General features: G+C 34.3%; 1 protein-coding gene across 2 annotated transcripts; it reads left to right on the top strand.

Moving 5' to 3' along the window:
* Window positions 1-1,793: 1,793 nt before the first annotated feature.
* On the top strand, window positions 1,794-16,211 carry c24h12orf4 (chromosome 24 C12orf4 homolog). Of its 2 annotated transcripts, none has more exons than XM_051884765.1 (14): window positions 1,794-1,868; window positions 2,342-2,525; window positions 2,649-2,794; window positions 4,996-5,177; window positions 6,164-6,263; window positions 6,362-6,483; window positions 7,433-7,539; window positions 8,879-9,076; window positions 9,181-9,309; window positions 10,556-10,627; window positions 10,699-10,901; window positions 12,930-12,987; window positions 14,023-14,090; window positions 15,190-16,211. In XM_051884765.1, the coding sequence occupies exons 2-14, from the start codon at window positions 2,348-2,350 to the stop codon at window positions 15,280-15,282; spliced, it is 1,656 nt and encodes a 551-aa protein (XP_051740725.1). In that variant the 5' UTR covers window positions 1,794-1,868; window positions 2,342-2,347; the 3' UTR covers window positions 15,283-16,211. The 2 variants fall into 2 exon arrangements, with proteins under 2 accessions (XP_051740725.1, XP_051740726.1); XM_051884766.1 differs by having other exon boundaries at window positions 1,858-1,969.
* The last annotated feature ends 1,244 nt before the right edge of the window (window positions 16,212-17,455 follow it).

Genomic DNA, 17,455 nt, shown 5'->3' with positions numbered 1-17,455 from the left:
ATGCAACGTGAAATACGTTTCTGGAATTAGAAAAACTGATTATTTTTCCGTTTTCTTGTAATTAAAGACACAGTTGGATGTTGCTTCAATTTTGGCCACTTTAGGTGTGTTTCGAAAACGATCTCTCTTTTTTTAAACTCTTATGATTTGTATGATTTTGTTTACTCTACGAATATATCCATTAAAATAATAAATAATTATATCTAAATATGAATTATTATATGTTTATGATCTAAAAAAAAATGAGTGCAGTAAACCATTTCAATATTTATCACGTGAAATTTATTTAATTATAGACTATCATTTTTTTATGTCTGTCCCTTTCATTTCACTAAAAAAGTTCAGGAAAGTTGTTTATAATAAGATAACAACGAAAATATTTTACTCCATGCACACCATTTCCAGTCAAGCTTTGTCAAATTATGCAAAAAATGTGAAAATATTATGTTAATATTATATTATGTATACTATTTATAATACATAAAGTCAGCCATTTTGCTCCAAAAATATTTAAAATGTAATTTCCATCACAGATGCCATTAAACATAAGGACATAAAATAAGATGTGCTGCCAATGTTCATGATTTTCAGAAAAACTGACAACATGACAGAATTCTTCTGATGCCTGAATGTGCTGGTTTTATCCCAGTTAAATATTGATTATAATATCAAGAACAATCAAAGCAATTATAAAATTACACATCAATTTTCTTAGACATTTAATCAAGCAGGCTTTTTTTTAAACTCAGGCCACAGGATTATGTGATGATGTCCTCATATTTTCCTCGTGAGGATTTGAAAAGAGACAGTGTCGTGCGTGATTTAGGCTTCAAGAGACAAAGAGCTCAACAAATGTGTCACTCTACCTGTAACTGATACAGTATGCATCTTTAATAGAGGTCTTGTCTATGTAACAGAGAACAAATCCTGTATTCACACCTCATGCTTCTGTTCAGTGACAACAGTATCCCATCCTAAATGATACAGTGACACAAAATACTAAACTATTAATATTAAACTATTGCAGCACAAAAGGAATTGATATTATTCAGTGGACCATATAGGTCCTCGAGTGGCAATTAGGCCAATACAAACCTAGATTTAAACCTTCTTAAACAACCAAAACATGCGGCATTTTCTTTTTCTTTTTTTCTCCCTTGGTGAATTGCAGTTCATACACAACTTGTGGAACCTATCATTGGACTTTTGTGGGGAAATAAAGTTTAGAAATAGAGAGAATTAAATATATATATATATAAACGACAAATAAAGCTAGGCCTACTAAATTAATTATTACATTAATAGCCTAGTATTTTATCTGATAAACACGTTTTTACATGCAGTAGACACATAAAATGTGCTGTGCTTGCTTGTATCTTGAAAATAAACATTTTCATATGCAAGAACAATCAGATTTCATGTGATTAATATGCAGCAGCAATTAACATTTTTCATAACAAATAATCGTTTTTTTTTTGCTTGTAAAGTCTCAAGACTGTACAGGAGAGGAGAGGACTCAAATATTTTGTGTTTTGACTGGACTACATGAGATCCAAAAGAACATTAAGAATTTATATTGAGATATTTACACTATGCACCATAGAGATACAACGCTTATGCTCGTGATACGGCTCTTTAGTATTAAAACACTTTCGACAAATAATGTTTTGCTAACTTTTTGTTTGTGTGAAATATTATTGGTGTGAATTATTAGGAAAGTAATAATAATTAAAAATAATAATAATTTTACGTAATAACTACGGAAAGTCTTCTTCTACGACAAACGATTCTCCTTTCGAGTAGAATCTGCTGTTACTAATCGCACACTAGCTGATCAGCTGACAGCGAGCCGAGTAAAACAAGCGGAGGTAAGCCGGAAGTGTCTTGCAATCAAATTGAACAGTTTACTGGAAAATGCACGAATAATAACCGTGTATTTCAACTACACTTGATTTTTAAACATATTTGAGTTAGTATCTGGTCGTTTAGTCTTCTGCCACGAGCTCGTTTCCGAGCACTGAATTTATTCATATAATGTGAGCTGTTGTTGAACAGCATTTGTTATTCAAATTATTAAAACGATGTGCTTATCACATCAGATATTTACATCCATATTTTCTGCATTTGTCTAACGAGAATTTCTGGTTAACTTACATCACGATGGCAGAGTTATTTGACGTGCTTGTATATTCCAGTTTATCTCTGCAGAATCTATGGATGTGTCTCAACACCTAGGGAGCTGCCTACCTCGACAGCATTCATAATAATTATGCATAATTATGTCTGTATTTGTCCTCTATGCTGTAAATCCATTATTTGCATGTCTGTCTTCTGAACACAGGCTAAGATGAGGAAAAACAAAGGGAAAACCAATACAATTGAAAAGGAGTTTGTATTTGAGTTTAAGGCAGGAAAACATCACTGTGTCCTCAAAGTACCACTTCAGTTCCCCCTCAAAGAAAATGTCAGTGATCTTCATGGGCGGATCATGCTGCTTCATAAAATCCCCTGTTTTGTAGAAAATGGTAATGTATTAATATTTATTTGAGCATGCATCAGATTCAATCCTCAGTTTATCAACATATTATTTCCAAGTTGTAAATTTGAATTACTGTGTACCCCCTCTAACATTTCTGCATTGATTTTAGACTTGAAAAATAGGCTCGTTAGTTTCATAGAAAGGGAAACGTTAGCGGATTATGACCGGGAGGCAGAAGCAGCCCTGCAGAGACTCAATACTGGAGAGGTTGACGTCAACAAACTTACAAATTTATGGGCCAAGGCCTATTCTGAGGTAAGAGCACAGTCTCAATCAAATAATTAAGTTATTTCAGTATCATTGCATTCCTTCTACATCTACATGACCTTTCATTAGCATTTTTTCATTTTTCATTCTGTCAATTTTAAATCAAATTAAATTTTAAGATGTTAAACAGCTCTACAGAAGTTAATAGTGTCATTATATTTCAGCTCAATTTAGCATGATGTTCCAATTTTAAGTCATTGTTTCAATGTCGCAAAGTTCATCAATTATTAATCAAGGTCAATTCAGCTATAAGCAGCTCTACAGAAGTTAAATATTGATTCAGTTAAGTTTAATAACAGTGTGTATGTTGCAAAGTTAGTGTCATAGACAGTGATGCACCGAAATTCTGGGCCGAAACTGAAAATTCAGGATGCTTTTGGCTGAAAACCGAAAATAAATGAATACTCAATTAATTAATCAAATGCATTTAATAATCAACACTCAAATAGCTAAAACTGAGTTGTACAAACATTTAAATTGCACATAAGGCAGGTTTTTATATTACCTTTTTAATAACAGAATTGTTTAAACAATAATAAACTTGTTTTCATGACAGATTTATTCAGACATACGATAAATAGGCTAATAAAGACTAAGTAAATATAACGAATGTGTAATACAGTGCATACATTTAGCAAAATGCTCTTCTCTAGAATTATTTTTTTTTCTTGCTAACTAATGAGTTTATGGACGTTAAAATGGATTTCTTGAGGTAAATGTAATGTTAAGTGATTGTATAGCCTACAAGCTGTTTAACTGACCTCTTTCCCCGGTTGAAACACTGATTTAGTGATTACATGAGACAGGATTCATTTCGGTAGGTTGTACTGTGTCTTTCAACATACCTTCTGATGTTTAAATTAAATGTCTGTTTTGGTCACCGATTTCAGCCCTCCAAAACCATTTCGGCCTGAAACTGAAAATAGCTGTTTTGAACGAAATTTTACGGTAGCCAAAATTTCGGTGCATCCCTTAGTCAGGTTAGACACCATATTGAATTTAACGCAGATGAAAATGAGGCTGTGAGAGATAGACTTATAGTCTTTACAATGGTACACACTGTATAAAGGTCCTAGATCACAACTCACAACTGTTTTATAGAGTTTTTGTCTACTTAAAAATTTTTTCCGACAAGACGTTTTGTCAGCTGAACAATTATGATGTTGTTAAACAATCCATTGAACACACTGTATTCTATCCCTCACAGCCTCATTTCATTTTTATTACTGTCAAAAATTTAAAATGGCACTACCCTGATTAAGATCTATTATCCAGCTCAATTCAGTTAATTTTTTTTCATACGATAGCATCAGTGCAGTTAAATCAACTTAATACTGAATGTTAATTGTCTTTTAATTAGCTAATTTGCAATATAATAAACCAATAAATCACTCTGGCTCTGCCCACACAAGAAATTCCTTTGAAACAGAATATCTGTCCTATTTCCACATTTAAGAAGGTCATCCTGACCATCTGCATTAGCACTTCAAAGTATTGCAGTTTAAATTCTGCTTCCACTTGCTCCAGCAAACTTATAAAAAGAAAGCAGAATCCACCCCCTCCCTTTTCTATGAAGCACAGGATAACCATTAACATTTTACAGCAGCCGTACACAAATACACATGGATGCTCTCCAATCTATTTCAAGCCCATCAAATGGCCTTTTAACGACCACCTGGTTGTTTGCGTAAAAAGATTCTTATGGTTTTATTTATAGCGGTTAATTAAGCTTCCAGGTTGCTCTGCATATACAAAGTAGGAAAAAGTTTATCTAAAAGTATAAAAATTGGTGAAACAACCTATGATTTCATTTAGAAAAAAAATTATAAAAAGATTCATGTGCATTGTTTGGCGTTGACCGAGTGGATCAAGTAGTCCGAGCTGGTGTGACTGAGTGGAGGCGGGGACTAATTTGCATATTTATGGATCTTCATATACTGATTGAAGCAAGGGTGTAGAGTTACATTCAAGCTATTTTAAGGCATGAAAATGGGTAATTTTGATTATCAAAGACGAGTTTTAAGGGATAAAATTATTGACTGCAGGAGGATTTTAAAACAACAACAACAAACAAAAGCATTATGTAGTTCCAGTAGCTGACTAGTTGGTACAGAACAAGTACTTAATAAATCGATTACTTTTGTGCCACCTTGGTAAGTGTGTCTGTACTGTATCATTTCTGTGTGTAGACTACACTGGAACATGCCCGTCCCGAAGAAGCTAGCTGGGACGAGGATTTTGCAAGTGTCTATCATGAACTGATCCACTCTCCAGCCTCAGAGACCCTTCTCAACCTGGAACACAGTTACTTTGTCAGTGTCTCTGAGCTCATCAGCGAGAGAGACATGGAGCTCAAGAAACTTCAGGAGAGGTTTGTGTGGGAGGTTACCACGAGAGTAATCCTGTTTTATGAGGAAAAATGCCAGGGAACAATGCCAATTTGGATAATGAGCACTGAACATAAATGCAGAATCTTTCCATATTCAGTAATAAATATAAAGGTAAAAAAAAATTAAGAAGTTTTGTTTAATTGCAAAATTATGCAGATATTTTATAATACTTTTTTTGCATATTTTTTTTAAAGATAATGATAATATTAATTGTTTGAACAGAAAACATATGACTGAAATACAAGTCAACATTTGGATACACCTTTATTCTTTATTGGGACTATTTTTCACATGTTACAGTAATACGAAATTATTGTTTTATATATATATATATATATGCATATCGTTTAAATTATTTTATGGTTGGATAGAATTTTTTTTTTTTTAAAGAAATCTCTTATGCTCACCATGGCTGTATTTACTTGATTAACAACATAGTAATAGTGTGAAATATGATTAGAAATTAAATGAACTGATTTGAATACATTTTAAAATGTAATTTATTCCAGTGATGCAAAGCTGAATTTTCAGCATCATTACTGCAGTCTTCAGTGTCACATGATCCTTCAGAAATCATTCTAATGTGCTGCTCAAGAAACATTTTTAATTATTATCAATGTCGAAAACAGTTTTGCAGCTTAATATTTTTGTGGAAACTGATGCATTTTTTCAGTATTCTTTGATAAATAGAAGAACAGAAAAAGTGTATTCTTATAAAAATATGTGTGTATATACACAGACTAAATGAGTTATTTAATTGAACAACAGGTGAACGGAATAATTAACCAAGGGAACAAACTGGCACACACTAGGAAACTAGGTCAAATGACAGGGCACACAGGCAAACAGGAACAGGGAAAATAGAACCAAAACATAATCCCGACACTTACATTTGAGCTTCTTCATAAGAAACATGTCCAAAAGTCCTACTATGAAATACATGAAATATTAGAATTTGTCTTTACAGACAGGCTGTTGAGATGAATAAAGTCATGCAGGAGCTGGGAAAGACCTTGTGTGACCAGGATGTGAATACCGTGGCTGCCCAACACTTTGACGCACAGCAAGTAAGACCAATCTGACAGTCAGATTGAAACGAACTATAATAATGCGGAACATATTAATGATTCCAGACTCTTCTGTTTGGTCTTTTTGTGATGGGAAGGTGCTAGAGAACAAGTGGGCCAGTGAATTGAAGCAAGTCACAGGTATCCAGAAACAAGAGTACCAGGAATGGGTGATGAAGCTTCACCGGGACCTACAGAACCCTAACAACAGCACGATAAAGTGAGTAAAAGAGAAAGTTTTAAAGATACTAATGGCATTTAGATTATGAGTCCTTACTGAGGTGATCAAATAATATTACATAATATATATGTGTGTGTGTGTATATATATATATATATATATATATATATACACAGTGGGTACGGAAAGTATTCAGACCCCCTTAAATTTTTCACTCTTTGTTATATTGCAGCCATTTGCTAAAATCATTTAAGTTCATTTTTTTTCCTCATTAATGTACACACAGCACCCCATATTGACAGAAAAACACAGAATTGTTGACATTTTTGCAGATTTATTATAAAAAAAAAAAACTGAAATATCACATGGTCCTAAGTATTCAGACCCTTTTCTGTGACACTCATATATTTAACTCAGGTTCATTTCTTCTGATCATCCTTGAGATGGTTCTACACCTTCATTTGAGTCCAGCTGTGTTTGATTATACTGACTGGACAAAAAATGAACTTAAATGATTTTAGCAAATGGCTGCAATATAACAAAGAGTGAAAAATTTAAGGGGGTCTGAATACTTTCCGTACCCACTGTACATATATATATATTTATAAAATAGATATGTCTGTGTGTCTGTCTGTGTATATATATATATATATATACATATACACACACATATAGTATGTAAACATGAACTTTTATTTTAGATGCGATTATTCGCGATTAATCGATTTTACAGCCCTGAGCTGCCCATGTAGGAGTAACATCCTCAAAGAGATTCTTCTGATTCTGACTCAGGAAATTCTGCCTTAGCGATTTCATTCAGTTTCAGTTCTAACTGCATTTTACGGCATCCCCGCTTTGACACATTGACACCGTCTAGCACATGTGTGAATAGTGTTACACTTGAGCCAACTGCAAAACAACTGTATTTATCATTGTGATTGATGGACGGCGGGGAACTTCAGAAGTTGAGCTTGTTATTTGTGTTTCAGCGAGGAGATCAAGGTGCAGCCCGGTCAGCTGGGGGAGGCAGGGGAAGCGGGGGCCCGGCTCTTCGAGGAGCAGCGACAGCTGGAGGAGAGCTTCACAATCCACTTAGGTATGGCGTTTCCTTGGAAACATTGGGCGCTACAAAATGGAACATAAAAATACCCACATACAACAAACTGGCGGAGAGATTTACGCCCACTTCCAATGTGTTTTCAGTCTGCCTCTCAAGCTCATTATACACAATGTTTTGTTCACATGTAGTGGACATGTTCCATTAATGTTCGACAACCAGAAAGTGTCTAAATGCATTTTGTCTCTATTTAAAAACTGTTTTGCTTGAAATCTTTTTTTTTTTTTTTTTTTTTTTTTTTTTTTTTGCCACTATATTTGATAATTTATTATCTAGTACAATGACATTCATGCATTTTAGTTGTGGTTTAAGTGTCCAAATATTTTTCATGCCACAGTCAGCTCAAAATTCTGACATTTTCTCACAGTTGTGAATTTATTACTTTTATAACTCACAATTTCAAGAAGGAAAATCCGAATTTGTGAGATTAAAAAGTCGCAATTACCTTTTGTATTTTTTATTCCGTGGCGGAAACAAGCTTCCACAGCATTTAGGTGTCACAACATTCTAAAGTATGAAAAATTGACATAAATTTTGAGATTTGTTAAAGATTACATTTAACTGTATTATTAAACTGTTAGTGGTCATAAATATTAACTAAATGGTTAACTAAGTGAGCATTAGAGGACAGCAAATAAAGGAATAAAAAAAATGAGCAAAATTAAGAAAATGAGCATGCACAATTAAATATCTGATATCGACCAGTATACACTGCTGTTCAGAAGTTTGGATTCAGTCATTTTATTAGAGATAGTAAGTTTTATTCAGCAAGAATGCATTAAATTGACCAAAAGTGACATTTATGATACAAAATATTTTTATTTCAAATAAATGCTGTTCTTTTGAACTTTTTATTCATTAAAGAATCCTGAAAAAATGTGTCACGGTTTCCACAAAAATATTAAGCAGCACAACTGTTTTCAAAATTGATAATAATAAGAAATGTTTCTTGAGTATCTAATCAGCATACTAGAATGATTTCTGAAGGATCATGTGACACTGAAGACTGGAGTAATGATGCTGAAAATTCAGCTTTATCATCACCACAGGAATAAATTACATTTTAAAACACAGTCGAATAGAAAGCAGTTATTTTCATATATATATAATAATATTTCACAGTATTACGTTTTTTTTTTTTACTGTATTTTTGATTTAATAAATGCGGCCTTGATGAGCATGAGAGACTTCATACTGACCCAAAACTTTTAAACTTTTTAAATTGTATCCAATATTAACCGTACATCAAAATATTTATTTTTAAATAATCAAAATTTAATGGATACAATACAAACAGCTATATATTTATGTCTTTCAGGGGCTCAGCTGAAGACCATGCACAATCTCCGTCTGCTGCGATCTGATGTTCTGGACTTTTGTAAGCACCGTCGTCACAGCAGCAGTGGGGTGAAGTTACGGCGACTGCAGACTGCCCTCTCGCTCTACTCCACATCGCTTTGTGGCCTGGTGCTGCTGGTCGACAACAGAGTCAACTCGTACAGCGGCATTAAGAGAGGTATCATGTCTAATTTGTAGCATTTTGTTGCAAAGATCAACAAAAGTCAAAATAAAAGACAACATAAACAACAAATACATCTTCAATTGTTCGTATGGCATCAGACTTTGCAACAGTGTCTAAGGAGTGCACAGACTTCCACTTCCCCAGAGTGGACGAGCAGCTGGACATCATCCAGCAGGTGGTGCTGTACGCACGAGCTCAGCGCAGCAGCAAGCAGAGAGAGCAGCCCGGTGAGTGACACAACAACTGTGTGTGTTTGTGTCCGTCCAAAACCAGCACCTCTGCATTGCACCATCACGTATCCGACTTCAGTCCCACCACAAGGAAGTGTTCGGTTTCATTCGACAGGGACTTGCTACAATGAAACTTGATACACATTTTTTCAAGATGCACAAATGTTTTGGCAGAAGGTGGAATCCACTGGTACAGTTTAGCATTTTGCTGACTGTTTGTAATAACTGTTGTAAATTTAATTACCACAGTGACATAACTTTGATTGAAAGGGAACTCTTAGTACCATGATATTATCTTTTAGAGTTTAAGTAATTTGCAGTAAAATTAAACAACTGATATTAAAATTTTATTGTGTGGTAATTGGGACAGTAAGAGGCTTCTTTCAAAAACATAAAAAATCTAAATTATTCCAAACTTTTGACAGGTAGTGAAACTGAAACACTGGCCAATGTAGTGTGGAGGTTTCACTCCTATATGTGTGCACCTGGTGGCCAATCTTCACTGATTTACATTCCATCAGTAATAGCAGAGTGTGAACGTAGGCTGTGTCCGAAATCGCCCCCATACCCTTAAATAGGGCACTATTTGAAGGGACAGCAATTTGTAGTGGTGTCTGAAACCATAGTGGATGATATCGAGTGGACTCATTAAATCCCACAATGCACCGCAATAACGAGTGTACAACTGATGCACGCTCAACGTCTAGAGAATACCCATAATGCACTGTGAGAGTCGCACGCCGAATGAATTCCTGCGTCTTGCCAAAAGATGGCGCCCGCAGCTGAATCATTCATCCATCCATTTTCCAAACCGCTGGTCCAATGTGGCTACAGCGTTATATCATAGTGGTATAAATTCATTTTTAAGTGATTATTAAATTAATTACGGTTTATACATAGTTTCCGAGATCGAATACAAGATAAATATTTATCTCATCTCATTTTATTGCCTTTAGTTTTTTGTAGAAATTTTTCTGCTTTTATGTTTTTTTTTTGTATGTGACAATTAAACACATTTTCTCCCCAGTTAAATTACTGTAATGCAAATAATAATATTTAAATGTTAACTCTGTGTATTTATACATTATTTTTGTGTATTCTTTGTTCTGACTTTAATGTGTGATGATTTGAATGGAAAAAATAATTGACAATCATTGTGAAAAATAATAATTACAAACTCAAAAGTGAAGTACAACATATTTGGATGCATTTCACTAATAAACATATTGAATTTGTTTTATAGAGATGCCAAGAAATGGGGCAAGTGAAGACAAAAATAAGATCATAGATAGAAATTCCTCCAATATCGTCCCAGGTAATTCAAACATTGCTGTATGCATTTAACGGTCTGTTTGTTAGTCCTAACATGCTGTGCTTTTTCATCAGGTGAATTCTACATCACTCGCCATTCCAACCTGTCTGAGGTTCATATTGTCTTCCACCTCTGTGTGGATGATAACGTACGTTCAGGGAACATCACAGCCCGGGACCCGGCCATCATGGGCCTGAGGAACATCCTGAAGGTCTGCTGCACCCATGACATCACCACCATCACCATCCCACTGCTGCTGGTGCATGACATGTCTGAGGTAAGAGTAGATGGATGACATTTCATTAAAGAAACACAGTTTTTATTGCTGAACTATTTTGTAAACATTTACAAACAGTGACTTATGTTTACGTTATTCATTTAAGAGTCTGTGAAGGGAATCATGGGATTGTTTCAATGTCTAAATTCCTGAAAGTCTGAACTTTTGAGCCGCTACACACAATTTTGATTGGAACGTCTGTAAAAATGGTAGTTGAGTACGTTGCCAATATCGTTGGGTGTTCAAAAACCCAACTGAGCCTCAACTTTTCTATTACAAGAATCTATAACAATCTACATTCTAAGGGTGTTCCAGAGCATTCCGCTGCCAACTACCATCATTTAGATGTTTTTGTGGGAATGTTGGAGGCTTTGGCCCTTTATATTGGCATCTAGTTCTAGAACATGCAAACAAGCAGCCAAACAAAACAAAACATTCCAGTTCCAGTTTAACCTCAAGCGTTACGCTACATGTATCTGATATATTTGCCCTCAAGAAGCAAAAAGCATTTTTGTTCACTTGTGACCTATTATTCAGCATGCATTTCTGTTTTCCTTGAAAATGATGCTTCATTGTGCACACTTTATTACTGTAATTTATTAACAAGCCAAAGCATGTGATCTGGCTTGCATTGATGTGTGGAAAATGAAAAGGATCATGTCCTATTATGCAAATCTTTTAGAAACAGTTTTACTCTGCTTAAAATATAAATAATTAAATCATCATTTTTGAAATTTGAATGCTAGAGTGAATTTAGGTAGTGATGGGAATTGCTTTGCAAAATTTAACTTAAACGATATAGACACTGGTTCATGTGTTCACAGAAATCATTTCCCTCTAGTGGCGAACCATTAAAATTTCTAAATGTTTTGAAACCGTAATGACATAACGTGAATCACGTGAAAGTTTGAAACATGTTCTGAATCACTGGTTCAAAACAAATAATTCGCAAGGGTTTCGAAGTTTCACAGAGCGCCAGTCGCTAAGTTTTTGCAATGGATATTCATTTTGAGATTTAAGTTATTATTACTTTTATTGTTTTTAAAGATTTATTTTTGGCATTTTTGCCTTTATTATGATAGGACAGTAAGTGGAGAGAGAGAGGGGACGGGATTGGGAAAGGTCCATGAGCCGAGACTCGAACTCAGGACGCCCGATGCGCAACTGCGCTATATGTCATTGCGCTGCCCACGAGGCTATCGGCACTGACTATTAGTGTTTTTAAAGATCAACTTTAAGTAAGCATAAGCATGACTGAATGTAAAAATAGAGGAATAAACAATTAAATAATAACCAATGTTGACATATAAATGAAATAATGGTTGATCAGCAATATTGTCCTGCTTAAATGTAACTCTTTAACTTTAGGTTCAAACCACTTTTTTTTTTTTTTTTTTTTTTTTTTAACTTGGATGCTCAACCTCAAAACTCTGTCGTCTAATTTAGAAATGGTCTGTTTTGGATTAGGCTGTCTGGACTGACCAGTGTACTTCTGTGTAAATGAAAGCCTCAATCACAGCCTCTCTGACCACAGGCCGATGTTGAGGAATGTTCAGTGTTCAGGAAATGTTTTTCATCTGAACAGGAACTGTGTGTTCCCCCAGCCAAAGGCCAAGGATGGTTTTAAGGCTGAGGTCTTAAGCCCTATTCGGACAGAATTCGTTTTTAGGACGTATGTCTGTAAAGTAATTGTTACTGTGGATGTTTATCGTCGAATGTCTGTAGAAATCGGCAAGATGAGTGACTACTGCATTTGTACATTGCTGTTACACAAATGAGTCATCACAAAATTATCTATAGTTAAATATTAAACACATGACATTATTAGGAGAAAATTAATTCAGTTTGTAATGTAAGTAGCATGTCATGTATTATAGAACTGTGAAATTAATTTGAGATCTGAATAGTCCTGTATGAGAAGTTGCTCTACAAAGAATGGTTTGGTACTTTTGCATCCTGGTTACGTGGTTAAAAATGATCTCAGTCACTGATTTTTTTCCCCTCTCTTCCTCTTCCTCCTCTGTACAGGAGATGACCATTCCCTGGTGTCTGAAACGAGCTGAGCTGGTCTTCAAGTGTGTGAAAGGTGGGCATGCAAAGAGCTCAAATGTAGAATGTGCAAAAACTCATTGATTATCAACATATTCTATCAATAGCCTATATATAATTTGTTTTACATTCTGATTATTTTTGTCTGTAATGTTGGTTTTGAAAACATCTAATACTGGGTTGTAAAATATTTTTAGTTAAAAAGATGCCCATCCTGTTTGGTTGGTTGTGTAAGACCAGACTTAATGTGGATTTTTCCCTACTAGTAACAAATATCTGTATACTTTTTAAAGAGGACCTATTATGCTTTTTTTTCAACTTTCTTTAGTTCCACTCCAAAGGGAGTTATTCTCTATATCAGTAAGCACTCGATTGTAGATTCCATGAACGTACATGTAACAATATTCCTCGTTTAAATAATTCCCGCCTAAGGCATACCCAAAAAAAGGGGGCGAGGCCTGGTTAAGTTGCGTTAGTAGTGTGTTGAAACTCGTGGTTGTGGCTAAGGAGCGTGATATTTCCGAAACACACTCAAAGTGGTTGACCAATCACAACACACTGGTCCAGCCGACCAATTAGAGCATATTATGCTTTTCGGAAGGAGGGGCTTCATAGAGACTGGAACTAAATGGAGCATTACTGACAGACTGGAAAGAGAGGTGCTGCAACAATGTCAAATGTGGGGGAAAAAAAGTTGTTTTTTGAGCATTCAAGCATGAAAACCTATTCTAGAAGACCCCAAAAACAAAATCAAGACTTTGTAAAAGGGCATAATATCTCCTCTTTTTGTTTTGTTTTTTTGTGCAAGATATTATATTATTATTTATATATCATTTGAAAAAACGTTTTCAAGTAATTTTCCAAGTTCAACCTTTTAGAAAAGCATATAACAAAATAACAAAAACAATTGAAAAATAAAAATATATTGTTTACTTTTGAGGGTCAATAGGAGTAGTATAATCAATCAATTTTGTCAAGTATTGTTCACATTTACATATTTTCTGTTTCAAATAAGAAGTCATTTTCTCCATCATCTCAACTTGAAACAGTTGTCTTTGGCTTTTTTATTTAGGTTTTATGATGGAAATGGCCTCCTGGGATGGAGGAATCTCACGGACTGTTCAGTTCCTTGTTCCACAGGTTAGTTTTAGCCTCATTGACAGTACAACAATGTCTTTTTTATCTACTAAGTGACTATTCAGGAAACATGATTTATTTTCTGGCAGTAGAACAAACAAAAGCATAATACTGTCTGTATTCTCAAACAATAGTGTCCATTGGTTGACACATGCTTACAGGCTTAGTGGACTCTTCACATTCACAGCTGCCTGTTTTACTCTTTAACACCTTTTAAAATAACTCCTCTAAACTAAACCCTGTTGTCGAGATGCTGCCCACACATTGTATACTTGCACTGTATATATATGTACACTACCATTCAAAAATGTGAAGCTGAATTTTCTGCATCATTACTCCAGTTTTGAGTGTCACACTATCCTTCAGAAATCATTCTAATATGTGACCCTGGACCACAAAACCAATCATAAGTCACATGGGTATATTTGTAGCAATAGCCAACAATACATTGTATGGGTCAAAATTATCAATTTTTCTTTTATGCCAAAATCATTAGGATATTAAGTAAAGATCATGTTCCATGGAGATATTTTGTAAATATCCTACTGTAAATATATCAAAAAATTATTTTTGTGCGTGGATATGCATTGCTAAGAACTTAATTTGGACAACTTTAAAGGCGATTTTCTCAATATTTAGATTTTTTTTTGCACCCTCAGATTCCAGATTTTCAAATAGTTGTATCTTGACCAAATATGGCCCTATCCTAACAAACCATACATCAATGGAAAGCTTATTTATTCAGCTTTTAGATGACATATAAATCTCAATTTTAAAAAATTGACCCTTATGGCTGGTTTTGTGGTCCAGGGTCACATATGCTGATTTGCTGCTCAAGAAACATTTCTTATTATTATCAATGTTGAATATCTTTGTGGAAACCATTATATATTTTTAGAAAGTTGAAAAGAGCAGCATTTATTTGAATAGACATTTTAGGGACAATGTGAAAGTCTCACTTTGGATCAATTTAATGCAAAAACAAAAACATACTGACCCCAAGCTTTCCGAATCATTTTATTTAATACCAGAGGTAAATTGTTTAGCAATTTATTTAAGAATATGGCATCAATCTGTCTTTCTGATTGTCTTTTATCATTAGAGTATCTCAGAGGAGATGTTCTTCCAGCTGAGCAACATGCTGCCTCAGATCTTCAGAGTCTCCTCCACGCTTACGCTAACATCAAAACGCTAAACACACACGGACACATCAGCTGGGAATATGGAGGACATCTTGTCACTTTAGGTTCTTAATTTTCAGAGCAGTACAACCCGTAAGCTGTTTTGATATGCACTGTCATGTGATCACAGGAGGCTTAGCACCATGTCCTGATTATTTCACTCAGGAATTTTCACTGGAATTCATAGATCTGTACATTCCACATGAAATATCAAAGGGAAGTGTTCAGAGTTTCAGCTCTTGTCATGCTGTGACTGCCGTTCACCTAATGCTGCATGGGAAACAGGTAATGCCAAGACAAGCTGTGTGTTTGTGCTGCATTGCAGACCCCTTTTGTCATCATTCCTTTCCACAAACACCAGATGGCACTGTATTCGGTAGCATTTACATGCAGTTTGAGGTAACCAAAGCTGCTGATTCCAAATGTCAAATGAAACCAACCTTCCAAGCATTCTAAGTGATTTACCATGTGTTTGTATATTAGGTGCCAGTTGTAAGCCCAGGCATGTGTACAGTTATATTTGAACTGTGTAATCTTTGGAAAGTGGGGCATTTGAAAACAGTATCATCTGTTTTTTATTGTAAATCTAAAAGGCCTCTTAAAATATACCTACATAATATTAATCAGGCAAGCAGGAAAATTATGTCCAGTTTTGTATTATTTATTTTTTTTAGAGCCTTTTCAAAGAAAATCTACATACTAACTACTTTCTGTTAAGTCTTTTGTTGGATTTCTACTAATGAGGATATTACCATATGAAGTAGCAAAGTAGGGCTAATCTGAGGGTTAAAGCATTTGCATTCATATTAGCCTTTTGTCTGATACTACTGACATGCTAATTACTCGTTCAATGCTTTGTAAATACAGTACACTTCAATTTAACTCTGAATTTGACTATTTGATAATGTCAAAATTATATTAAAAATGTTTTAATTTAGTTCAACTGCAGGTCTGCTTCCTCTCTCTATATTAATACTATTTACATAATATTATATGTAAATAATATATATACTGATTGTGTGTGTGTGTGTGTGTGTGTGTGTGTGTGTGTATATATATAGATATATATTTAATGCTGTCACATTTTCCTGGTTAAATATCACATAAAAAAGAGAGACCACGTATAATTCTATTTTGTATTTTTACACTAACTGTAATGTTCTATTTATTAAAACCAAGTTTAAATCTCATTAAGTTAGTGTTTTTATGCATTTTTACATTTATTCCAAAATAATAACTAAAGGCAGTAACAATTTAAACAATATATTTTATTTATGAACTGATGTTCAGCTGTTCTTTTTAATAGTCAACTATTAAAAGATGTAGGCTATGTACAATATGTAGGCTACCTTTAATTTGCTGATTGCTCGCTAAAAACATAATTTTTTCAGGCCATTTCAAGTTTGATTTTGTTGTGACATAAAGCAGTGATATCTAAGTAGGTGAGTTTTTTACTTACTTTTTAATTAGTCTTCCCATTAACACCATCATTTTCTTCATCCAAGCCGATTTGAAAATTTGCACGAAAACAAGAGGCGGGATTTATCTCACGAACACATAATATCTAGTCATAACAGATCACATCAAATCATAGTGCGACTTTCACCTCTCACGTGACTTTCCCCCATTCATTCTCAATCGCTGTTCAACAGTGTTACTTTATAAAAACAAATGATTTTTTTTTTTACACTTTTTAATGTCACATTTTGTAATATTTGCATTGTTTTATTTTGTAGTATCGATTATTTTCTCATCCAGTTTTTTTTTTTTGAGGAGACTGCCTCCTTGGCTGAAACACCCCTGATACACACACATATATATATATATACACACATAAATAAATAAACTTATTTATATTATTTTATGATTTTATAATTATTATAGAATTTTTTAATTAGCTCTGTAAAATTCTATAATTTACACAGTGTGTAAAATACATTGTGGCGCAAAGAGGACACTGACAACACGTCGACAGACAAGACAGAGCAGGATACTCATGATATTAAACAAAGCTTTCAAATTGTGTAATTTTTTAAGAAATTCAAACAATAAATACCATTTTGTGGATCTTTAATGTGTCGTGACAGATTGCTGTAGCGCCTCGGCTCAAGTGGCTCGTGAACCGATCATCTCTTCCTACTAGTTAATTTATAGCATGAAATAAACATGAATGAACATCAGAAGGAA

The sequence above is a fragment of the Ctenopharyngodon idella genome, chromosome 24 (genome assembly GCF_019924925.1).
Source record: "Ctenopharyngodon idella isolate HZGC_01 chromosome 24, HZGC01, whole genome shotgun sequence".
NCBI classification, from domain to species: domain Eukaryota; kingdom Metazoa; phylum Chordata; class Actinopteri; order Cypriniformes; family Xenocyprididae; genus Ctenopharyngodon; species Ctenopharyngodon idella.
The sequence above is the reverse complement of the archived record's forward strand: the minus strand, read 5'-3'. Positions and strand labels throughout refer to the sequence as shown.